The following is a 26,077-nucleotide window of genomic DNA, read 5'->3' on the forward strand; positions in this document are numbered from 1 at the left end:
AAAAAAAAAAGAAAATCTAATATAAAAACATAAACTTAGAAAAAATAATTAAGGGTACTCATTGTATACTTTAAAGGATAATTCCCTAAAATGATTTAATTGATACTTGACATTTTTAAATATGCAGCTCTTCTATCTAGACACCCAACACTGAACCCTCAGGATTCCCAAATGGAGGTGTGCATTTGCCCGCACTGTATCTGAAGAACAGGCACCGTGATAGTCACTGCATGGGGTGAGAGCCGTTGCCTGTAAAATTGTGTTATACATGTAAATGATGTGAGGGCAGAAAAAAAGCTTCAGAGCCTTACTATAAACACCAGCTTTTTTTAACCAAAGTCTAAAACCAACTATTCACATATCTACAAATATGACAATTCTAAAATCTCTTAAGAGATGGATTAGAGTTTGTATATACAAAGAATACCATGCTCATCACTTGTGGGTCGCACAGTACGCTGGAGACACCTGAACTATCTTCAAAAACACAGTGAGCAATACTTAGGTGTGTTTAAGGTTAGTTTATTATGTTCTGATTCTTTGAAAACTAGTAATCTACATATAATTTTTGGGAGGAAATCATTAGCCAGAATAATTACTCAAGACAGTTTATTACCCAATAGTCCCAGAAAATATTTTATTATCTTATGCAGATTGATTATAGAATATGGGTCTATGTGCAGTGAGTTCTATGTTCGAAAGTCAAAAGAGATGACAGGATGAAGAAAGTATGAAGTAGCAGATGACATAAGAAAAGGAAAGGTTACTGCCTGAAACACATTACCCACTATATGTCAGTCCCCGAATCATTTTTTGTCTGTTTGTTTTCCAAACTCCTGGGCTCAAGGGATTATCCTGTCTCGGCCTCCCAAGTAGCTGGGACTATAGGCCCCAAATCTTAAGTAAATAAATTTAACAAGTTACACTCTGGAGTCATTTCCAAATTTTAATGTGCATAAAAATAAACTGTGAGCTTATTAAAATGCAGATCTCTAAGCCTCATGCCCTGTGAGTTATATTCAGGGATATAAGGGAGGGACTAGGAACCTACCTTTCTAACAAGTTTTCCAAGCAATACTGATGCAGTGTACCACAAACCAGGCTTTCAGAATCACTAGAATAAAGTTATGACAGTTAGCTCCCTCCTCTTTGCCTAGGTTCACAGCTTGTTTAAAAATAACTTTTTTTCTGCTGGGCATAGTGGCTCATGCCTATAATCCCAGCACCTTGGGAGGTCAGAGGATTGTTTGAGGTCCAAAGTTCAAGACCAGCCTGGACAACAAGCAAGACCCCATCTCTACAAAAAAATAGAAAAATTAGCTGGGTGTGGTGGCAGGCACCTGTGGTCCCAGCTACTCAGGAGGCTGGCAAGAGGATCACTTGAGCTCAGGAGATTGAGGCTGCAGTGAATTATTCTAACACAACTGCACTCTAGCCCAGGCAAACAAGCAAGACCCTGTCTTAAAAAAAAAAACAAAAAAACTTTCTTTCCAATTGTCAAATACATGTTCTCTGTTGTAAGTCTGTAATATTCAGAAATGCACACAGTGTGACAAAAATCACCTCTAAAAATCATCCAAAGAAATTTACTATTAATGTTAGGATGCATACTCCATTCTTTATTTTTCCTTTGCACATATTTGGTTTTTAATAGATTTAGAATAATACCATATACACTATTATATAAGCAACATTTTTTATTTAATGTATGATAAACTTATCCTAGTCATTAAATATTCATTAATAATTATAAGCTAATCCCTATAAGGACATTAGGTTCTCAGCTATTAAGCATCAGTGGATCTCTAGTTAGCAAGACTTGAAGGTTAAACTGCATCAAATATCATGTGTTAAATACTAATATCACTATTAACCTTAGAAGCAAAAATTAGCTGAGTTTATCTTCAAGATAAAATGTAAGGAATTATACCTGATTCAACATACATAATTTTTTAAAGCCTATAAAAGTAATAGTATTTTTATAGAGCATATTAACATATACTGTAAAGTGACAGACAAAAGCATGAGAATGATGAAAACAAAATTTATAATAGTGGTTATCTCTGAGCTAGGAGGGAAATATTACTAGATGGGTGTGAGTAGGATGACCATATATACTTGATTGTCCAAAGTAAGAGATTTTTTAAGACTGAAAGGAGGTGCTAAAAATTATGAAATTACATTGTTTTTAAAACATTAATGTTATCTAATAAATTAGTCTTATTATATTAAAGACTGATAGTTCTAATGAAAAAAATTCTTCATTTTCTTGAGAAATTAAATTCATTACTCAGGCCCCTGTGCGCTCTTGTTGCAGGGTGCATGTATGCAGCTGCAAAAAAGTAAAATTTTTAAAAAATGCATTACTCACTTCTTCTTTTTTTTTTTTTTTGAGACAGTGTCTCCCTCTATTGCCCAGGCTAGAGTGCCGTGGCATTAGCCTAGCTCGTAGCAACCTCGAATTCCTCAGCTCAAGCAATCCTCCTGCTTCAGCCTTCCAAGTAGCTGGGACTAGAGGCATGTACCACCATGCCTGGCTGATTTTATTTATATATACACACACACACACACATTTTAGTTGTCCAGCTAATTTCTTTCTATTTTTTTAGTAGAGACAAGGTCTCACTCTGGCTCAGCCTGGTCTCGAACTCCTGAGCTCGAACGATCTGCCTGCCTCAGCCTCCCAGAGTGCTAGGATTACAGACGTGAGCCACCACACCTAGCCTACTTACTTTTTTATCAAACATGCATTTTCGGCTGGGCGTGGTGGCTCATGCCTGTAATCCTAGCTCTCTGGGAGGCCGAGGCGGGTGGATCATTTGAGCTCAGGAGTTCAAAACCAACCTAAGCAAGAGTGAGACCCTGTCTCTACTATAAATAGAAAGAAATTAATTGGCCAACTAATATATATAGAAAAAAATTAGCTGGGCATGGTGGTGTATGCCTGTAGTCCCAGATACTCGGGAGGCTGAGGCAGCAGGATTGCTTGAGCCCAGGAGTTTGAGGTTGCTGTGAGCTAGGCTGATGCCACAGCACTCACTCTAGCCTGGGCAACAAAGTGACACTCTGTCTCAAATTAAAAAAAAAAACAAAAACAAAAAAACATGCATTTTCATTTTTTTCAATTCCTTGCTTCCAGAACAATAGGTATTGTCCCAGGTAAACTCATACGTATGGTTGCCCTAGAGGAGGGGGGTCACATAAAAGGCTTCAAAGGTAATAAAGTACTTCTACTTAAACCTGGGTACTAGGATCACATAGTTTGCCAACCCTTGCTTTACATCTATACATAGTTTACAAATATTCATTTATCGTTTCAATATTTAATTCAAGTCACTTAAAAGCAAAGAAGAGGTTACATACTTAATACACAAGGTCGCATGTAATATCCATCCTTTAATTTAGGATCATCAGGTACATAGCTATCTCCACCACATAACACTTTAGCACCCTGCCAGAAAGAAAAAACAAAAAATCACATATTTTGTATTAAACATACAACCCCAATAATATTCCTAAAATGTTAAGTGACTGCTGAATAAATGCATACTTAGTCTCCCAACTGCAAGTACAAAAAGTACAAAGCAGAACATTGCTAGGGACACTAATAGTCAGATGAATGTTAACACATGAAATGGGCAGACAGCTAGTAATTTAGGAGTAATATGACTCTCCCCTAATCCCACTCCACCAATACTTATTTCTTACCTGCTCTTTTGCCCGTTTAACAAACCCAAGAACTCGCTCCAGGTGTGGTCGGTTGATGAGCGGACCCATTCTTGTATCTTCCAGAAGAGGATCTCCAATTTTTATTTTTTGGGTCTGTTTCACCACTTCCTCTGTAAATTTATCAAGAATTTCTTTTTGCACAAATACTCTTGTGCCATTGCAGCAAACCTAAAAGACAGACACAAGACATCAATTTGTATGTGTGTAAGGGGAAAAAAGGTTGTGTGTATGGGGAAAAGATAAATAATCTAATAGCTTTAAACTTAAAAGAGGCACTACACATTTTTTAAAGGACAGTTACACTTCTGAAAATTGTCCCCATACTGAATAGAAAGGATCACACATGTAACTGTAGGCATACCACCCCTCACACACAATCTTTGAGATAAAAATTAGCTCTTATTTTGCTGGTTTAAATTTTCTTAAGGCCATTACTGGATCTGCATGACCCACAGGACCTCTCCTACCTCCCCAGCTGCACAGTCTGACTGTATACTTTAAGAATGGGAGGTGAGAGTGGTGGGAACTGAAGAGTAAAAATAGATTAAGAATTATAGTCTTAAACCTAATTTTTCAATTGAGCATTTAAATATCTCTAAAAATACAAATAATCACTATTTAGACCCTCCTAAAGACATAAATACTGTTCAAATGCTATAAGAACAGAAGAATAGAAAAGAAAGTCCAAAAACAGATCCAAGTGCTCATGAAAATTTAGTTTATGATAAAGGTGAAATCTCAAAGCACTGGGACAAAGATGGAATAAATGGTGCTAGAACAAATGGTTAGCCATGTGGAAAAGATAAAATAAGATACACATCTCATATATCATCCACAAAAATAAACTCTAAATGTGTCAGAAATCAAAATATAAAATATTTAAACTATATAATGACTAGGAGAAAATATAGGTCATTCTTCTATAACCTAACTATACGAAAAGGTTTGCTAACTATTATTCAAAATCTACACACAATGAAAGAAAAAAAATGATAAATTTGACTACATAAAAATAAAAATCTCACTCTGGGAAACCGAGGCGGGTGGACTGCTCGAGGTCAGGAGTTCAAAACCAGCCTGAGCAAGACCCCATCTATACTAAAAATAGAAAGAAACTAATTAACCAACTAAAAATATATATACAAAAAATTAGCCGGGCATGGTAGCACGTGCCTGTAGTCCCAGCTACTTGGGAGGCTGAGACAGGAGGACTGCTTGAGTCCAGGAGATTGAGGTTGCTGTGAGCTAGGCTGATGCCACGGCACTCACTCTAGCCTGGGCAACAGAGTGAGCCTCTGTCTCAAAAATAAATAAATAAATAAATAAATAAATCTTTTGCATGGCAAATATGCTAAACTAAGCCAAGACAATTGAAAAACTAGAAGAAAATATTTGCAACATTTATCTCAGATAAAAGGCTAATATCACTAATATTTAAAGAACCCTTAAAAATTGGGGGAAAATCAAATCTCATAGTACAATATACCAAAAATGTGAACTTCACTAAATGTAAATAGAAAAAAAAGATCTTCAGTCTCATTCATAATTAGAGACTTGAAATTAAAGCCATACTGAAATACTAATTGTCACCTACCTAGTGAAAATTTAATATATTGTACATCAATGTTCACAGCAGCATTATTCATAATAGAAAAAAAAGTGAAAACACACAAGTGTCCATAAATGAAAGAATAAACAAAATGAGGTGTATGTGTGTACACATGTATAGTACACACAAACACCATGGAATATTACTTAGCTTTAAAAAGGGAAGAAATTCTGACAAATGCTACAACATGGATGAACCTTGAAGACATTACACTAAGTGAAACAATCTAAACATAAACAAATATTAAATATTATATTTAATATTTGTCCACTTATAACAGGCATGAGAATAGTCAAATTCATAGAGAGAGAAAGTAGAATAGTGGTTACCAGAGCATGAGGAGAGAAAGTAATAGGGAGTTATTATTTAATGGGTACAGAGTTTCAGAGTGGAGTGAAGAAAAAGTTCTAGAGATAGATAATGGTAATGGCTGTATAACAAGGTGAATTATACTGAGTACCACTGAACTGTATACTTAAAAGTGGTTAAAATGGGAATTTTATGTCACATATGTTTTACCACACATACACAAACAGTCACCATATATAAGGAACTCACAACTCACAACTCAGTATCAAAAAAAAAAAAAAAAAACCTGATTAAAAAACAGTCAAAAGGCCTAAATAAACAGTTTCCCAAAGATATACAAATGGCCAACAGGTACAGGAAAAGATGCTCAACATCACTAATCATCAGGAAAATGCAAATCAAAGTCACAATGAGATATCACCTCACACCTGTTAGGAAGGCTACTATCAGAAAAATAAAAGATAAGTGTAGGCAAGGATGTGAAGAAAAGGGAACCCTTGTACACTGCTGGTGGGAATATAAATTAGCACAACCATTATAAAAAACAGTATGGAGGCACCTCAAAAAATTAAAAATAGAACTACAATATGGGCTGGGTGCTGTGGCTCACGCTTGTAATCCTAGTACTCTGGGAGGCTGAGGTGGGAGGATCACTTGAGGTCAGGAGTTCAAGACCAGCCTGAGCAAGAGCAAGACCCCATCTCTATTAAAAAAACAATAAAAATAGAACTACAATATGACTCAGCAATCCATCTTCTGGGCATACACCCAAAGGAAATGAAATCGGTACCCTGAAGAGATATCTGTACTTGCATATTCATTACAGCATTACTCATAGTAGCCAAGATAAGGAAACAACCTAAGTGTCCATCAACAGATGAATGGATAAAGAAATTGCGGCGCATATATACAATGAAATATTATTCATTCTTAAAAAAATGAGATCCTGGCCGGGCGTGGTGGCTCACGCCTGTAATCCTAGCTCTCTGGGAGGCCGAGGCGGGCGGATTGCTCAAGGTCAGGAGTTCAAAACCAACCTGAGCAAGAGCGAGACCCCATCTCTACTATAAATAGAAAGAAATTAATTGGCCAACTGATATGTATATAAAAAATTAGCCGGGCATGGTGGCGCATGCCTGTAGTCCCAGCTACTCGGGAGGCTGAGGCAGAAGGATCGCTCGAGCCCAGGAGTTTGAGGTTGCTGTGAGCTAGCCTGACGCCACGGCACTCACTCTAGCCTGGACAACAAAGCGAGACTCTGTCTCAAAAAAAAAAAAAAAAAAAAAAAAAAAATGAGATCCTGCCATTTGAAACAACAGAGATGAACCTGGAGGACATTATTTTAAGTATAACAAGCCAGGCACACACACAAAAAAATAATGCATGATCTCATGTATGTAGAATCTAAAAACATCTACTATATAGAAGCAGAGTAGAACGCTGGTCACTAAGGGTGGGGAAGAATAGGGAGATGTTAGTCAAAGGATACAAAGTTACAGTTACAAGTTACATAGGATGAATAAATCTAGAGATCTAATGTACAACACGATGACCAAGTTAATAATACTGAATTGTATACTGGAAACATATACAATTTTTATTTTTAAAAATAATCACAAAAAATTACATATATATTTACCACTTCTACCTATTTACTCTGAAAATATATCTCCAACAATATGAAAATACACATGGACAAGGTCATTCATTACAGCACTGTTTGTAATCACAAAATACTGGAAACAGTGTAAATGCAACCTATTTTGTGATTAAAAATAAAAAACCTCAAGACTGAAACGAAATGGAACCATTTCCTGGATGTATTAAGCAAAGAAAGCAAAGTGCAAAAGAGTACATACTACCTTTTGGGTAAGAAAGAAGAGGAAATAAGAAATATACAAATGCCCATTCATTTGTACAAAAAGAAACATAGGAAGGAAAAACCAGAAACCAATTAGACTGGCTACCTACAGGAGATGCATAGGAATGGCAGGAAGGAAGTAACGGGAACAGGGCATAAGGGATGGGGAGGAGCAACATTTCTGAATGCTCCTTTTTGTAAAATTCTGACATTTAGAACCATGTTAGTGTTTCTCTAATCAAAATAAAATTTTAGGCCAGGCACGGTCCTAGCACTCCGGGAGGCCGAGGTGGGAGGATTGCTCAAAGTTAGGAACTCGAAACCAGCCTGAGCAAGAGCTAGACCCAGTCTCTACTAAAAATAGAAAGAAATTAATTGGCCAACTAAAAATATATAGAAAAAATTAGCTGGGCATGGTGGGTGGCGCATGCCTGTAGTTTCAGCTACTTGGGAGACTGAGGCAGGAGGATGGCCTGAATCCAGGAGTTTGAAGTTGCTGTGAGCTAAGGCTGATGCCACAGCACTCTAGCCCGGGCAACAGAGTGAGACTCTGTCTCAAAAAAATAAATAAAATAAAATAAAATTTTAAAATCAGCAAAGATGGGGGGAAATAAAACCCAAAAGAAATACAAATAGAAACAAATGAATCTGTTATTTCAGTAACTATCATAACCACACTGAAGGTGGGGGAAGGCAGAAGGGGAACTTACCAAAGTAACTTTTGAACACAGTTATTTTGACTATACCCTTAGGCTAAATACAAAAAGAACTATCAAAAATTCTGAACTCTAATTAGAAGGTTCATTTTCCACAGTGGTATGAATCACAAAATCTGAAACTACTATAAGTATATTCTAGGACTGAGCAATTAAATAATATATTGTGGATAAGGGGAGCCAAATTTCTTACTGTCAGAGAAGGAAATTACAGATATAGAAAGGATGAAGGCCCAAATGAACCCTGTGGTATTAGACTATAATTCGAAATATCAGTGTGAATTTTTGGTTATTAATCTAGATAGCCAGAAACAGAAATAGATGTGTGTATGTGTATACACATACACACAAACATGTATTTCCTAGTACTGGCCTCTGAGAAGGCCTAGAAACAATGATGCTCCAGTAGCAGTGAGCACACCTGGCACTCAGGTCTTGGTTTCTAAATACCACTTACCACTACCTGGAACCAGGGCTCCTTAAGAGAAATGGCTAATTCCAGAGCTCGGCCAGGGAAAGTACAAGAGGAATCAGAACACGTTGCTGTGCCAGAAAGTCATGAAGTGCTCCAGGAATAATGAAGACATATCAAAAGGTCATATAAAGGGGTTCCCACTACTCAAATCTGCAATTATGTGAGCACCAAAAAAAAATAATGATAGTAGTGGATTATAACCCATAGAATGAAATAAGAATCCATGGGTCCATACAGACATAAATAAGTGAATGAAAGACAAATGAGAGAACGGCAAGTTCTTATAGTAAAAAGCGAACTAATCAATAGAAGGAATGATGGAAGTGGAAAATCATCATTTGCAACCTCCACAATAAAAACTGTTTTCAGCAAGAATCATCAGCAGGTGGCCAGGCATGGTGACATGGTGCCTGTAATCCTAGCACTGAGGGAGGCCAAAGCAGGAGGATCGCTTGAGGTCAGGAGTTCGAGACCAGCCTCAGCAAGAGCGAGACGTCGTCTCTACTAAAAATAGAAAGAAATTAGTTGGGCAACTAAAAAAAATAGAAAAAATTAGCTCACACCTGTAGTCCCAGCTACCTAGGAGGCTGAGGCAGGAGGATCTCTTGAACCCAAGAGTTTGAGGTTGTTGTGAGCTATGATGATGTCACAGCACTTTAGCCTGGGCAACAGAGCGAGAATCTGTCTCAAAAAAAAGAATCATCAAGGGGTAATAAAACTATTTTGGGTGAAAGTTTGATGAGGAACTGGATAGTCTCAAAATACCTCCTACAAGATATTTATTAACCACAAAGAAAAACAACAGTGACTTTATAGTGAAGAGTCGCCTTAAGCAAGTGATCAAAGTTAAATCACCACTGAGAAGAATACAACATCATGTTTGTGGTATTTTTTTTTTTTTGCCAAAAATGCACAATATGCATGTGACTGGAAATATCAGACCCAAAATAAGGAATATCCTACAAAATAAATGGCCTGTACTCTTCAAAAATGTCAGGATCCTGAAAGATATGAAAAACTAAAGAACTGTTCCTTTTTTTTTTTTTTTTCTGAGACAGAGTCTCACTTTGTTGCCCAGGCTAGAGTGAGTGCCGTGGCATCAGCCTGGCTCACAGTAACCTCAATCTCCGGGGCTCAAGCGATCCTACTGCCTCAGCCTCCCGAGTAGCTGGGACTACAGGCATGCGCCACCATGCCCGGCTAATTTTTTTTTGTATATATATTTTTAGTTGGTCAATTAATTTATTTCTATTTTTGGTAGAGACGGGGTCTCGCTCAGGCTGGTTTCGAACACCTGACCTTGAGCAATCCGCCCACCTCAGCCTCCCAAAGTGCTAGGATTACAGGCGTGAGCCACTACGCCCGGCTAAGAACTGTTCCTTTTAAAGGAGATTAAAGACAAGACAACTAAATGCAATGCATTATCATTGACTTGATCCTGGACCAGGAAAAAAATGCTTATCTTCTTTTGCTAAGAGGCCATTGTTCAAACAGCAAAATTTAAATAAGGACTATAGATTACTAGTATTACATTGTTAATGGTTTTATTTTAGTGAGTATACTGTGCTTATGTTAAAAGAACACACTTGTTTTTAAGAACATTAAAGTATTTAAAGGTTAGGGCCTTGTGTTTACAAGTTAGCCTTTTTTTTTTTTTTTGAAGACAGAGTCTCACTCTGTTGCCCAGGCTAGAGTGCCATGGCATCATCATAGCTCACAACAACCTCAAACTCCTGGACTCAAACAATCCTCCTGCCTCAGCCTCCCGAGTAGCTGAGACTACAGGCATGTGCCACCATGCCCGGCTAATTTTTTTTCTATATATTTTTAGTTGGCCAATTAATTTCTTTCTATTTTTAGTAGAGATGGGGTCTAGCTCTTGCTCAGGCTGGTTTCAAACTCCTGACCTTGAGTGATCCTCCCACCTTGGCCTCCCAGAGTGCTAGGATTACAGGCGTGAGCCACCACGCCCGGCCTACAACTTACTCTTAAAAGTTCACAAAAACTTAATAATATGCATGTGTATGTACATACAGATAAAGAGAATGAGAAAGTAAATATGTTAAAATGTTAAGATTTGAGAAATCTGACTCAAGGGTACATGGGAATTCTATTTGTGCAACTGTATGTCTGAAAGTATTTCAAAATATAAAGCTTTAAAACATGCTGTTGGATGAAGGGGGGGAGACTCCTCTGACACCTTTCCCAGGGACAGGAGCATACCTCGCCTTGTGTGAGGAAGTTGGCCATCAGAGCCCCTTTCACAGCATTGTCCATGTCACAGTCTGAGAAGATGATGAGTGGAGATTTGCCTCCAAGTTCCAACGTAACAGGTTTGATTCCTTTAGCTGACATCTCCATGATCTTACAGAAAAAGAACAAAACATTCAGAAACAAAATAGATTGTAAGCTAGGTCCACAAAACCCTGATCCTACAAAGTCATCTTGAACTGTGTACAACCTGCAGCCTTATACTTGTTAATATACCTTGCCCTCCATTTATTAAAATACTCTTATCCAAAAAACTGAATAGGACCCACAGAACTGCATCTGACATTCTGAAGAGGGCATTCATTTTAAAAATACTGTCAATTCACAAGACTATCATAGCCAGAAATTCCTCTGTGTTACTGTTACTGTGTTTAAGGCTGACAGAGCTCAAAACACAAATTAAGGTTAAAATAATGAATCTGAAATAACCTGAGAAAATACCCTCCTTTCATACAAGAAATTAAGTCACCAAATAATACAAGCAGCAGTCCAGGCCCCTGCTCACTCATACCTATCATTTCCCCAGACAGGAGATAACTTCCACCTCCTTGGACTACCACAAATCACACATGTGTGCTTCCCTCCCCCTTCACACTTTCATAGGAAACTTCAGACCTTTGCCCAGTAAAATCTCCTACCCTGTTCCCAATACAAGCTAGGTAAAATCAGAAGAGAAGAAGACTTCAAAATATACTCAGGGTAGGTCTGGCTTTGCCATATCTAGATGCCATTTGTGTTAACCAAGACTGGTTTCATCTTCACCTTCGTGCCAGTGGGCACACTTCCAGTGAAGGAGACCTTGGCCACATCATGATGGTGACACAGAAATTGGCCTGTGGCAGCCCCTCCTTGCACCACATTGAAGAGCCCAGGGGGCACACCAGCCTCAGTGTAGATTTCAGCCAGTAGCAATGCAGAAACAGGTGTAAAGGGAGAAGGTTTAAAGACCATGGCGTTACCTGCATAAACCCAAGACACAAACACAGAAAGACTTTTTAAGACTGGAGATCCTCTGAGGATAGGACTAGAGGACAATTCAAGAAAGATTTCAATTATTTCCTGTTCTCCCATCAAATGCTAGATCAAAAATCTTATTAATAAGTAAATACATCTTGGTTTCTCTCATTAAACAGACCCCAGGCCGGGCACGGTGGCTCACGCCTGTAATTCTAGCACTCTGGGAGGCCAAGGCGGGCGGATTGCTCCAGGTCAGGAGTTCGAGACCAGCCTGAGCAACAGCGAGACCCCATCCCTACTATAAATAGAAAGAAATTAATTGGCCAACTAATATAGAGAGAAAAAATTAGCTGGGCATGGTAGCACATGCCTGTAGTCCCAGCTACTTGGGAGGCTGAGGCAGCAGGATTGCTTGAGCCCAGGAGTTTGAGGTTGCTGTGAGCTAGTCTGACGCCAAGGCACTCACTCTAGCCTGGGCAACAAAGTGAAACTCTGTTTCAAAAAAAAAAGAAAAGAAATAGACCCCAAATCATATACTTATCCAGTCTCACATGATAATACCTTACACTTGCATATCTAGGCCTTTTCATATATATTATCTCATTTAACACTCGCAACAGCAGTATGAAGTAGGTTTGATTAGCCCCATTTTATAGAACTTTAAATGAAAGGCCAGAAAGGTTCATTTGATGAGTCCCCAAAGCTAATGACTTAATTCTAAGACTATTAGTCCTCTAACACAGCTGTCTCTCAAACAGCAATGTGCTGAAACAAGAATGTGCAATGGTAACAGGACAGAAGCTGCATTTCAATATAATAACCAAACAGTAATGCTTCTTTAACGTAAATCTTCTTTTCTTACAGATTCTTCTCTTAAAATAGTATAAGAAAGCTGCTTTTAAGTCAATCATCCAAAGCTCCTCTAATGGAAGCCTTGTTTATCATTTCTCTTAAGACACAAATGAAGAAAGGAGTTTATCTCCTGCTTCCTAAATGAAGTCCAACTCCTAAGTGCTATCTCCTATGTAAAAATTCTTGTCCAAAAAGGAAAAGAACTTATGAGTATCACAAATCTAATTTAATTTAGCAGGAAAAATTAACTTTCTTTCCATATGCAAAAATAAATTAGATAAATAAAAACGGAAATACATAGGCATGATCTGTGTGTACGACCCAATCTGTAATCTCTCTTAGGGAAAAGATGGGGCAGGAATACAACATGCCTGCTGATGCTTTGAATGCTCCAAAGGAGGCCCCTTCTAATTTCGTGTGTGTTTGTGGAGGGGAGAAGGGTAGAGAATGGGGAGAGAATGGATGGCTCACAAGTCGAGGAATAATTCATTCTTACCGCAAGCTAAAGCTGGCGCTGACTTCCAGCAGGCGATCTGAAAGGGGTAGTTCCATGCTCCTATTCCCACGCACACCCCGAGTGGTTCTCTTCTGGTATAGCCAAAGGAGCCACCTGGGAGCTGAACATGTTCACCTGTGGGAAAACAGAGGCGTAAGGCAGAATGCTGGTCTGCACTCCCAGGATATCCCCAACCAGTCCCACCAGCCTCCTCACTGCTCCCAGTACAGTGGGCTCACCCCTCTTCCTCCCATTTATTCCAGTCATTCTTACATTACACTGGCTTCTGCATATTCTCTCCACATAGAGAATCCTACCTATCCTCCAAGTGCATGTTCATCCAACTTGATTTAATTCTCAAAAACTTTACTGAACCTCTACTAGGTAACTTAGATGATAAGAAATGCAAAGGAGGGCCAGACTCAGCAGCAGGGGAGGATTCTGAGGACCCTAAAACCTCAGACTTCTGGCTCCCCTCCCTGGACCCTGCCAACCATTGATATCAACTGTTGTAAATTTTAGAAATTGTCAAAATATTTTTGCTAACTAGGTAAAACTGGTAAATATGACATAGTGATTCTTGTAAGAACTGGTTTTGCAGCAACTTGGTCTGAAGCTCAGGTACCATGCTAGGTGCTTTACATGCATTATCTCATTTAATTCTTAAAACAACCCAAGAAGATAGGGAGTATTATCTCCGGTTTAGATAAGGAAAGATCAAGTAATTCCTAGGCCACCCAGGTAGAAAGTGATGAACTCAAGACTTTAACCCTAATCTGTCTTAATTCCAACATCTTTGCCCTTCACCACTAGGCTCTGCTCCTGTCAGCTGGTCATACCGGCCAGGCGAGGACTTACCAGCCATGGACCCAGCCAACCCTGCATAGTACTCTAGGCACTGCCAGCAAGTGTCAATGTCCAAGCGGGCCTCAAAGATGGACTTGCCATTGTTGATGGTCTCCACAGTGGCAATTTCATCCTTCCGTTCCTTGGGGTAAAACAGGAGACTAGATTTAAGACATATTATGATATTGCTTGAAATAGTCAATGCTTAAATAGAATACATCACTTGATTTTTAAAAATAGAAACAGTTTGCATTTTAAATGAAAATAAAGAAATGGCAATGTTACGTTTAAAATAAAGATAAAAGCTTACTGCTAAACAGCAGCCCTGTTCTTCCCTATAAGTTAACTGACAAAGATTTAAGATCACAGTTCATTTCAAGATCAGTTAGTAAAAGAACATTGAGAAATGTTATATGTACATGTATATAAATATGTATGTTTCTGCATATATAATAAGAGAGAATTGTCCTTAGGGAAATTATACAAAATAGTCTAATACACAATTGCATTTAAGAGGTTATAACACACATTACTTTAATTCACTCAAAAAAAAGCAGCATATTCTTTTTTCTTTTTTTTCTTTTTAGACAGGGTCGTACTCTGTCACCCTAAGCTGGATGTAGTGGCATCATCACAGCTCCCTGCAACCTCCAACTCCTGGGCTCAAGCGATCCTTCTGCCTCAGCCTCCTGAGTAGCTGGGACTAAAAGCGTGTGCCACCACACCAAGCTAATTTTTTTATGTTTTGTAGAGATGGGGTCTCGCTGTTGCCCAGGCTGGTTTCAAACTCCTGGACTCAAGCAATCCTCTCCCTTTGGCCTCCCAAAGTGCTAGGATTATAGGTATGAGCCATCATGCCCAGCCCTCTTTTCTAATACTTAGCACTCATCAATACTGTTTTCAAACACTGTTTTTAGTTCTGGCCTCTACAACTTACTAAGGATAAAAAGACTGTAGAGGCTGGTCTGATTGTAGTGGGTTATTAGAACTCATTAACATTAGTGTCACTAAAGTTAACATATACCCTCCTACTGCTAAATTGGCTTAAAAAAAAATTCTAAACATGGTCCAGGGATGAGCTTAAAGGTTTAGTAAATTAGACCTAAAAAGGAAAGATAAATAAGGATTTTCTTTGGCCTAAAGAAGATAAAATAACTGAGTATGTAAGAAATAGACAATTGGTATTATGAATCCAATTTAAAGTAAAAAATAGTATAAATATCACAACATATATAAAAGATGAATCAAGTAATTGACAAGAAGGAGCATTCTCTTATTAAAACTGATAGGCAGTAAGGCTGACTAGAACCAAAATGGAATGCAACTGAAACTAACACAAACATTTACCCATAGTACAAATCTCAGAAAAGATGGAAGTAGGAACACAGAAATCAATATGAAATACAGGGAAGGACAGCAAGACAGTAGAGTGTGGACAAGTTGTATTACTATAAAGACTAGAGGTGTAAAGTGTTTTGGTTCATTCATTTCACATTCCCTGCTAGGAAAAAGAATATTGATCCAGTCTCCACCTTCAAGAGCTTACTTCTAAAAGGGGAAATTAGTAAATTCTAAATAAATATCGCGATTGTTGAACACACATGTTCCTTCAAAAAAAATAATTTTTTCACATTCAAACATGGTCTAAATTAAACTCTCTTAACTAGTAATGCACCTTTTCCTTCCCTGATCCTATACTCACCAAAACAAGCATTTAACAATTAATTTGTTTCCTAGTATACTAATACTAGAAAGAGGGTAAGCAGAGGACAACAAGCATTAATTCTTAAACCAAGTATAAATTATTCCCCATTCTTGAATTTGTAGAGTATGATTAACATGAAGCAGTTTCCCAAAGGTATAATCAATTATGAGTAGCTTAAACTTTGTTTCTACAATGCAAAAGGGAAACTAGAGAGGAAGTAAGTACTAGCTCATTAATCAGTACAGAATACTTCAAATACATAAAGAGATATTACACTGGCAATAGTGAAGCACTTCTGTTTCCACTTTAGGATAAGAGTGAACAAACAGAAAATAATCTGTGACTACCGCTGCTAAGCTTCAGAATATTTACTAAGACAGTAGAAAGTTTTACTTTCAAGATTTTTTCTTTTTTTAATACAATGGATAGGCAAGTAGCTTTGGAGACTGTTTCAAGGTTTCAGCTCTCAGAGAAAATTCAATTTTCTAGCTGGCCTTGGGAAATTTTTCCTGTCTTATTTTATTATTCTTCATCCTATAAAAAAGGTTATTTACTGACGATCATCATGAGATCTTCTGATATACCATGCAAAGATCATCAAAAAATGTCCCTGACAAAAATTACCAAGGAAGCAGGGTGCAGTGTTGCATGTCTGTAATCCCAGCTACTCAGGAGGCTAAGATGGGAGGATCACTTGAGCCCAAGAGTTTGAGACCAGCATGGGCAACACAGCAAAACCCTGACTCAAAAAAAAAATTATCAAGCAGTCCAAGTGGGTCTTACAGGGTTTATAGTGTGTGAAAAGAGAAAATGAGGCTGCCCTGAGGGCTAGAGAAACAAGGGCCACATTATGGAGGGGCCATTGGCAGTTTTACCCCAGCAGGTGCCATGGTCAAATGTGGGCTTGCAGGAGGGCCATGCTGGTGGCAATGTGCAAGACAAACAGGCTAGGGCCCAGACTGCAGGCAAGCAGATAATCTACATACACAATCTTTTCTTTATTTAAATACTGTTGTCATCATTTTAAATAACATCCTCCCTCTGCTTTTAAGCCAAATGATAGTTACTTTCAAAAGGAGACTCCAGCTGAAAAGTGATTAGGTCTCACAGACAAGATCTACATAATCTGTTAAAAGTACCAGCAGATTCAAAGTAAAAACGGGAACATATGACTAATAAACATATGGAAAACAATGTTCATTTCCACTAGGAATCAGTGGGCTTCCAGCCAAGAGGGAGTAACAGGAACCAGATTACTGTGCCACCTTAGTTGACTAAAAATACCAGATAAAACACATGAACAATAATTTTCAGACATCAGACATTAGGCAGCTCAGGGCAGTGATCCCTGAGAAAGGGAAACCGATGACGTGAGCCCTACAGTTGCTGCAGCTTACCGCCTGGAGAGAGTTTCCAGGCCACAGAGGAGGGGAGGAGAAACCTAGATGGGGGCTGGCAGATACCCTGAGTTAAGGAGACAGGTTGGGAATTCAGGGAATACACAATGGCTACAATCTTCAGAGCTAAGTATGGAAGAGAAGACAGCTGCACAGAAAGAAAACCCCAGAAATCTGCAGAAAGTCTCCTGTGAGTACCAGTGTGAGGAAGCTACCCAAGGCTGGGAAAAGAACTACCAACGAAGAAAAGGTAAAAAAATGTCCCCAGAACTCACACAGGGCTGGGTATAGTTCAGGTTCCCACTAGCCAGGGTGAGAAAAACTTCACTAATATACAGAGCACAGAGTTGGGCAGTCAGAGTATTCAGTAATGGGGCAAAATTAGCTGATCTAAAGCAAGCCTTGCAAGGATCAAAACTGATTCCAAGTAATTTCCCTGTACTCTAGAACAAAGCTCAAGGGTATTTTTTAAAGTACAAGAATATTCATCACCCAACAACCTAATATGCTCTAGTGATTCACTAGAGATCAAATATCTAGTGATTGAAAATTACCAGGCATGCAAAAAGTAGGAAAAAAACCACATTTAACCAGAAGGCAAAACTAATCAATAGAAACAGATCCAGAAATAACAGATGATAGAATTAGTAGACAAGGACATTAAGTTACTAAAACTATACTCCATATGTTCAAGAAGGTGCAGGAAAACAGGAGCATCTTAAGGAGAGACATGGAGCACACCCAAAAAAAGACCCAAATTAAACTTCTAGAGATGAGAAATACACTGGGTGAGATTAACAGCAGATTAGACACTATCAAAGATTGGTAAACTTCAGTCATAACAACAGAAATGATTTGAAATAAAACACACACACAGGGGGTGGGAGGAATGGCTGAGGGGAAAAAAGCACATACACACACAAACTAGGGGAAAAAATGAACTGAGCATCAGCAACTTGTGGAATAGCTTCAAGCAGCCCAAAATATTTGTAATTTGAGGTGAAGAAGAGGGGGCAGAAAAAATATTTGAAAGAATGACAGCCAAAATTTTTCCAAATTTAATGAAATTATAAATTTACAGATTCTCAATAAACCCAAGCAAAAGGAATAAGAAGAAAACTGTGCCCAAAGACATCATAATCAAATTGCTTAAAACCAGTGATAAAGAGGAAAAAAATCTTAAAGCAGCCAGTGTGTGGGAATCACACTATATACAGAACAAAAATAAGAATGACAGCCAATTTCTCTTCTGAAACAACGTAAACCAGAAGACAGCAGAGCAACAACTTTAAGGCACTGAAAGAAAAAGCTGTCAACCTAGAATTACGTACCTAGAATTCTTTCAAAAATGAAAGCAAAATAAAGACTTTTTTGGACAAACAAAATCTGAAAGAATACCAGCAGACCTGCACTATAAGAAATGCTAAAGAAATTCCTTCAAGCTAAAGAAAAATGACAGAAGATAGAAATCTGGGTCTATACAAACAAATGAAGAGCACCAGAAATGGTAAATATGTGGGTAAATACAAAATATTTTTACCTTATTTTAAAAATCTTTTAAAAAGATAATTGTTTATAATTTAAAAATGGAAGGAACAAATAATTGCAGATTGATTAACTTGAAAAATCACTATAAGAAATAACTGACAGGCCAGGCGCGGTGGCTCACGCCTGTAATCCTAGCACTCTGGGAGGTCGAGGCGGGCAGATTGCTCGAGGTCAGGAGTTCGAAACCAGCCTGAGCAAGAGCGAGACCCCGTCTCTACTATATAAATAGAAAGAAATTAATTGGCCAACTAATATATATAGAAAAAATTAGCCGGGCATGGTGGTGCATGCCTGTAGTCCCAGCTACTCGGGAGGCTGAGGCAGGAGGATTGCCTGAGCCCAGGAGTTTGAGGTTGCTGTGAGCTAGGCTGATGCCACGGCACTCACTCTAGCCTGGGCAACAAAGCAAGACTCTGTCTCAAAAAAAAAAAAAAGAAAAAAAAGAAATAACTGACAGCTCATATAATTGCAGGTTGTGGTAAGGGATTTTTTTCAGTTATGAAATAATTTTGGGTAAAGGCAGGTCCAGAGTATAGTTACCAGACCAGAGCTTCAAAGAAAGGTATTAATGAATAGAATACATAGGTATTAAAGGCAATGGGAGGAAGAGGGGAAAGGAAAAAGAAAAGAAAATTCATATCAGACATACTAGATTTCAGAGCAAAACATATTATTAGATATTATTCAGGATTAATAAAAGTCATCTCATAACAATAAAGGAGCCAATTCTTAACAACCCTACATGCTCACACACTGGGAAAAATGAAGAACAACTTAAAATAATAAATTATGAGCTTTGTGTTATTACCTTTGGTCTATCAAATTAAAAATAAATGTTTAACAATAGGGAAAAATGCTTTGTTGGGAGAAAATTCTCCATGAATGTTTTGATATGTCTGCATGGTCCAGGTTTTCTGAGCAAAGAATACTGGCAAGCTGACTGAATAACAAAAGCCTTGGAAAGCAGAAATGGCATCTCCCTGAAGATACAGACCTCCAGAGAGATTTGGAGTTGTAAAACTCTCTAATTCCTGTCCCTGGAAACATCTGCTTAAATTGCAGGGTAATAAACATCTTCTCTCTTCCCTGGAGATCTGCCTAAAAGTATTTCTTTCCAGAGGAGAGGATGGGCTGATGCACCAGCAGCCCCTATCTGAGTCTCACAATTTTAGCATTTCTCTCCTGCGGTGCAACCCACTTCATGTGCAGGGTAACACCTGGCTCTTACCACATCCCCCAGGAGAGCCAGGGGCTCAGAAACCTCGTGCTAAGGCATTGCTCTGCTGCTGCACTTAGCTGTGTATATAAACCATCTTTTCCTGTGATTCAAAAGCCTCACATTTCTTTTCAGAATATATATACAGAATATGTACACATATATACACATACATGGAATATGTACATATACATACACAGAATATGTGTGTATATATGTACATATTCTACCCTTGCAAGCAGAGTAACTCTCAGACCTTTAACAGTTTCTGACTTAACATACATATGACAAAAAGTCACCATAGTCCTACCACTCAAAAGATATCCATGATACACATTTTGATGTCTATTCTTTTGAATTTTCTAAATTTCTGTAATGAGCATCTAGTACTTTTGATTTTTAAGACTATAAAAAGTTTAACTTTTTTTTTTTTTAAAGGAAACATATATGAATCTATGAAATCTTCCCAGGCAATTAAGGTAACAAAACCATATCTGAAGCTTTATCTGAAAACAAATCTAAAAGAGAAAGGTAGACTTGAGAGTCATCAGAGGAAGGAGTAAAAAGGAAACAAGTACACAAACATGATTAAAAAAATACATAAATAAAGGAGTATATTGTAACTCAAAACAAAGACAGAAAACAAAACCTGCCAAGGGAAATGTCCAAGAGCCAAGATCCGGATGGGAATTACTGAATGAAAGCTTGTTTTATATACCAAGGTGAGCATGTGGAAATGGTTTTCTATTTCATAAAAACGTTATAACCTAACATTGCATCAAAGTCTAAGTGCAAATCATTGCAAAGAACCCTTAGAGCAATGTATGAGGAGTTTTCTGGAAGGGAATAAATGAAAACCTACCCTTATTATCCTGGCAGCCTCCAAAAGGATTCGGCAGCGCTCCATGCCAGATTTTTGACTCCATACTTTAAAGGCAGCCTTTGCATTCTGAACAGCCAAATTTACTTCCTTTTCTCCTGAACATGTGAAAGTAGCTATCACACGGCCTGTAAAGAAGGGAAAAGACAGTGTTGTTTCAAATTATTGCCACACATTTAAATAAAATATTATGTGTCAACAAAGGAAAAAGTCAGTGTTGTTTCAAATTATTGCCACACATTTAAATAAAATACTATGTGTCAACATTCTGTACCCCATTCATTTTTAAGTATGGTTTAGATTTAGTGACCACTTCTATAGCACTTCTTAACTATATTTTGTGGTCACTAACCCCTTTTAAAAGTCTGATAAAAATTGCAGACCTCTCTCCAGAAAAATGTACTTACCCACATCACAGAATTACAGAGATCATGTCCCCTAAACTCACCATGGACTAAGGGTTAAGAATCATTGCCCTGTACTATAGTTGGATTTACTAATAGTAACTCCCTATAATCATTTTGCAACATTCCTTAACATTGTCCCAGAATCTCCCAGGTCTTGCAAAATCAAAGTGGAAAGTAATCAGTCTACTGGGTTATGAACCCTGATTTTAACATAGATAAATCCCTTGTCTATGTTCTATGTAGCTTATACCATACTACTGATACTTGATAAATACAGTTAATAAGCAATACCAGGATAAGATAACCCTAAAAGAAAATTTTTTTCTCAAATAAAAAAATCTAAGCTCTCCTTTTCTTACTCCAACTTAAAATTCCATGTCCCTATTTTGGGACAAAATATGAAACAGCCAATTTTTCCAGACCCACATCCCAAGAGTTGTACTGATGAAATTCTTTTAAGTATGCCAAGTCAACAGTTCCTTTTCCCAAGAACTCCTGGGATTATGCTTTTTCCAGAGAGATTTCACAAATCTGCAATTTCTCTTACAAACTTCAATAGCCAGTTAGTTGGTAAAGGCAGTGACTGAAGATCACATATATTGTAGGTAATTAAAATAAAGAGCAATTTTTCTTCCTTTTGTATCAATATTGGGGGAGGGGGCAGAGCTGTTTCTTCATATGTAAAAGAGAGCTGTGATGATGTCTATGGCCCCCTTCAGTTCTGACAAGTCACAACTCTGTGGTTTTAGTGTGGATGGTCAATCCTAAATTCTCCAGTCACCTGCAACCCAGTTTTATTGCTCTAGGTTCATTTTACACAAAATATTTACATTTTTCTCCCCACAAATATTCCATAAAACCCAGCAGAATAAACACAAGAGAAAACCAAAGCAAAAGGCAAAAAACAAACAAAAACTCTCTTCCTCCTTAGCCTGGTGATCTTTGCAGTTCCCAGAATAAATCCAGTGCCTAGCATAGTGCTTGACAAACATTAAGCACTAGATTAAAAAGTCTGAATTAAACAGGATGAAAAAATTGTGGAGATCTCATATACCGCATGGTGCCTATGTAATACTGCACTATACGTTATATATATAATTATATATAATACATGTAATACTGTATTGTATGCCTGAAATTTGCTAAGAGAGTAAATCCTAAATGTTCTAACTCCCCAAAAAAGTGGCAACTATGTAGAAGTTATGTTAATTAGTCTGATTGTGGTAATCATTTCGCAATGTACACGTATATTAAACCACCACGATCTACATCTTAAATATATACAATTTTTATTTGTCGATTACATTTCATTAACCCCCGGGGGACGTGGATCAAGGTGGGGCTTCTTCCTTTTCCAATTGTGATTCTTGTACAGAAATATTTTAACACTAGAAGATGGCGACAAAGTACTCATTCTTGTTTATTTCAGCGTTCTTCTGGAAATCCTGTCCTGGGCTCACAGTTGAAGACATTACATAACAGCCCCAGCTTTAAGAAGTAGTAAACAGAGGCACGACTTCACGCACCGGGACTTCGTGGCCTCTGTTCCGGCCGCTGCAAAATGACTCACGACCCACCACGCACCTCTCCGGCTCCTCCTCCTCCTCCCTCCCGTCCCTGCCCAGACACGCTGTGTCTCCACAGAATCGCGAGCTGCCTGCACACACGACTCTGCGCGGTGACTTCTCCACTGTCACTCTGCTCAGGAAAACCTCTGCCGAGCCCACGACCTGAAGGCCGGCAGTAAAGTCCGCGCCCAGCCCCGCCGCCCCCGGCTGCCCTCTCCGTGCGGTTACCGGTTGCCGGCTCGAATGCCTTCTCCGTGCCGGAGGCGTCCACCGGCTCCGCACGGGCCCCGCCGCGGTAATTGAGCGGCTGCGACACGACGAAGGTGCCGGTGCTCATGGCGGCGACAGGGGCGGCCCAGAGAGTGCGGAGAAACGAAGAGAGCGCGACCCCGCCGGCTCTGGGAAACATGGGGGCGTGCGCGGCGACGGGGCGGAGGGTCAAGGGCCGCGGGGGCGTGGCCTCTTGAGGGGCGGGGCCTCTTGGAGGGGCGGGGCCGGCGGCGGGTTGGGGGCGGGGCGCAGTCTGACTGGGGTTAAGACGCCTCAAAGTAAAGTTGGGACTTCCGGGAACCAGGTCTGGGAGATTCTGGGCGCAGTCGCTCGGTTCCCCCGCGGTCCAAGGCAGGCCCTCGCCTAGCCGGGGTGGAGCCGCGTACCAGTGTCCTCCCTCCCCTCCCACCCCCCACACAACCTCCGAGGGACTGAGGGAAGGGGAAAGGACTTCCTTCTTCCTGGTGGATGTCTGCAAGATACTTTACAGGCGTTTCTCTGTCCATCGTTGCATGTTACCATCCTAGGATCCCACCCTTACTCTCACGCCTAAGGAAGGCGGAGGACGGGAGTGCCAAGAGTATTACTTTGGTGGTTACTTCACTGTGAAGCCACCGTTTATCTGTATGACAATACTTTTCAAAGGGTTACTGTAAAAAAACGAGGGGAGGGGCCGCGGGGGGAAGGAGATAGAGGACACTGTGACTAGAAATTGCTTTCTAAATTCTAAAAGTGTAATATAAATGCTATTAATGACGACCAGTGATACAAAGCGAGGCCTAACGTACAGGTACAAAGAGCAAAAGCCACCACGGGGCGGGAGAGGCGGAGGAGGCGGGGAAGCCTTCAGTAAGACAAATCTGCCACGTGGAGGCACTCACAGGTCTCAGCTAAGTGATCTTACACAAAGGCAGTCTGGTTCAGTACTCCTGCTAAACTCCCCTGCATCTCCAGTAGAGACTTTAATAAACAGAAATTAATAGGCAATTTGGACATTTTCTCTGGGCTTGTTTCTTTTCTAGGGGCTGCAGTCTTTCTCAATGTTTTTTTCCTTCACCTACCAGCACAGCAGCAAAATATTCGTGTTAGGTTTGTTCCAGGTGGGAACCTCAAAAGTGTGTATGGGACAGAATGCGGTTAAAGGAAAACCAAGGTTTGTGAATCAACAACCACAGGGGGCTTCTGGAGAGTCCCAGGAGGTTGTAAACCTAACAGGCAGCTGCAGCCAGCATTCTTATCCCCCCAGATAAGGACAGAACTACTCCCCTCCCCTATCTCTACAGGATGAGACTGACGCAGGGGTTCCAAAAATTGGTGGTTTGAAAAAATTTTTTATTGCTGCTGCTGTTTCGGTAGAGGTACTCACTCCCCCCTAAGAAACCCTCTATAAAACCCAAGGCATTTCATCTTGCTCACTCTTGAGAAAATAAAAAAAAAAAAAAAAAAAAAAACCCAAGGCTTTCCCCTCCCTCAGTGTGGATGCTCTTTGACCTCCACCCATCTGCACCCAGATGCCCAAAATAAATTGCATTTTGCTACATATGAGGCTTTGTGTGTGTGTGTGTGTGTGTGTGTGTGTGTGTGTGTCTGTCTCTCTGTTTCTCTCTCAGCTCCAGACCTAACAATTAGGATATGTGGTTTCCAGGTTTAGGGTAGATATAAACTATTCTGGTCAATTTTTCCTGTCGTCTGTATCAATTTGTTATCCCTTTCAATGCAACTGAGATGTGTAGGTAGGTACTGGTCCTCAAATGAAAACAGCAGTGCCCAAACTCAAAGCACCTGAAGTCAAACTAAGAGTGACTATGTTTGTTATTATTGTCCATTGGAAACAGAATTGAAACCTATCAGGAGTTGGTGATGACCACTGTAGATCTTCAGGATCACTGGAGTAAGGATGGTCATTTATGTGTAAGGAGACTATGTAAAATCTTATGGGACAATTTCTATTTAAAATGTTCTGCACCCAGTAAATCCAGTTTGATTTGTCACATCATGATGCCCTGATGTTTGTTTTAGAAATGAGGTCTTGATGTCTGTTGAACTAAAATAGATTATAAAAATGACAAACCTCCTTCAAAATATCTAGCTGTTCCTCTCACCTATCTGTGCTTTTATTATTAACATATTATTTTTATTAGCAAAATTCAACATGTAGAGAGACACCTTTGTAGGTTGCAAAGCACTTTCACATTTATTTTCTCCCTTAATGCTCATAATAAACCCACGAAAGAAAGATACTAACACAGATTGAGCTAGGAATTACTTTGTGGCCCTTTCACAAATATCTCAGTGGCAATTCTGCAACATAACTTTTACCATCCTCATTGTACAGAGGAAGAAACCAGCTCGGAAAGGTCATAGAGCTTCCCCATGGAAGAGCTGAGATTGGAGTCCAGCTCCATATGAGTCCAAAGCAACCTTCTTACTAAACCAGGTTCAGATGTCCCCATGAAGGATACTATCAAAATTCACTCTTATCTGGGTGGTTATTTATCAAAGAAAAGTGGGATTTTTGAAACCCAGAAAGCTGGTCCTGCAGAGGAGATTTAAAGGATATGTAAACTTCCTAGGACAAGTTTGCCAGCAATACCCGGAAAGCAGCTGGCAAGCCACAGGCAGTGTTGGCCAGTCCTACAAGTTCAGGATGAAAATTCAGAGAGACCAAGAGGGTGAATGCAAAGAAGCAGTGCCCCTTAGACAGACGTGTGTTGGAGGGCAGACATCGGGGTAGAGAGATGTAGAGAAGGAATAGAATCATTCCTGAAGGTGGAGGAGAGCTAAGGATAAACTCACAATTTGCTTACAGTCAAGCTTGGGTACCAGTAAAGCCCCATCCGTCTCCACATTTCCTTTCCCAGACAACTGGAGGTAGGGAAGAGAAGCAATTACATTCCCCTCCTCATCTCCAGGCCTCCCAAAGGAGGGAGGCCTTGGGAACTGGTACTGTGATCCAGGGGCCTTC

The 26,077-nt window shown here is 39.4% G+C and overlaps 1 protein-coding gene across 1 annotated transcript in view; it reads right to left on the reverse strand.

Moving 5' to 3' along the window:
* The window catches only part of ALDH9A1 (aldehyde dehydrogenase 9 family member A1), a 31,426-nt gene extending 8,143 nt beyond the window's left edge, over positions 1–23,283 (reverse strand). Inside the window, exons 1-8 of the mRNA XM_012745299.2 lie at positions 23,071–23,283; positions 20,850–20,995; positions 14,134–14,263; positions 13,276–13,410; positions 11,733–11,929; positions 10,923–11,063; positions 3,709–3,897; positions 3,364–3,451 (exon numbers count right to left, since the gene is read on the reverse strand). Of these exons, the coding sequence (XP_012600753.1) occupies positions 3,364–3,451; positions 3,709–3,897; positions 10,923–11,063; positions 11,733–11,929; positions 13,276–13,410; positions 14,134–14,263; positions 20,850–20,995; positions 23,071–23,251 (1,207 nt within the window). The 5' untranslated portion in view covers positions 23,252–23,283. The remainder of the gene's footprint in view (positions 1–3,363; positions 3,452–3,708; positions 3,898–10,922; positions 11,064–11,732; positions 11,930–13,275; positions 13,411–14,133; positions 14,264–20,849; positions 20,996–23,070) is intronic.
* Between the last annotated feature and the right edge of the window lie 2,794 nt (positions 23,284–26,077).

Source organism: Microcebus murinus, chromosome 2, assembly GCF_040939455.1.
Source record: "Microcebus murinus isolate Inina chromosome 2, M.murinus_Inina_mat1.0, whole genome shotgun sequence".
NCBI lineage: Eukaryota > Metazoa > Chordata > Mammalia > Primates > Cheirogaleidae > Microcebus > Microcebus murinus.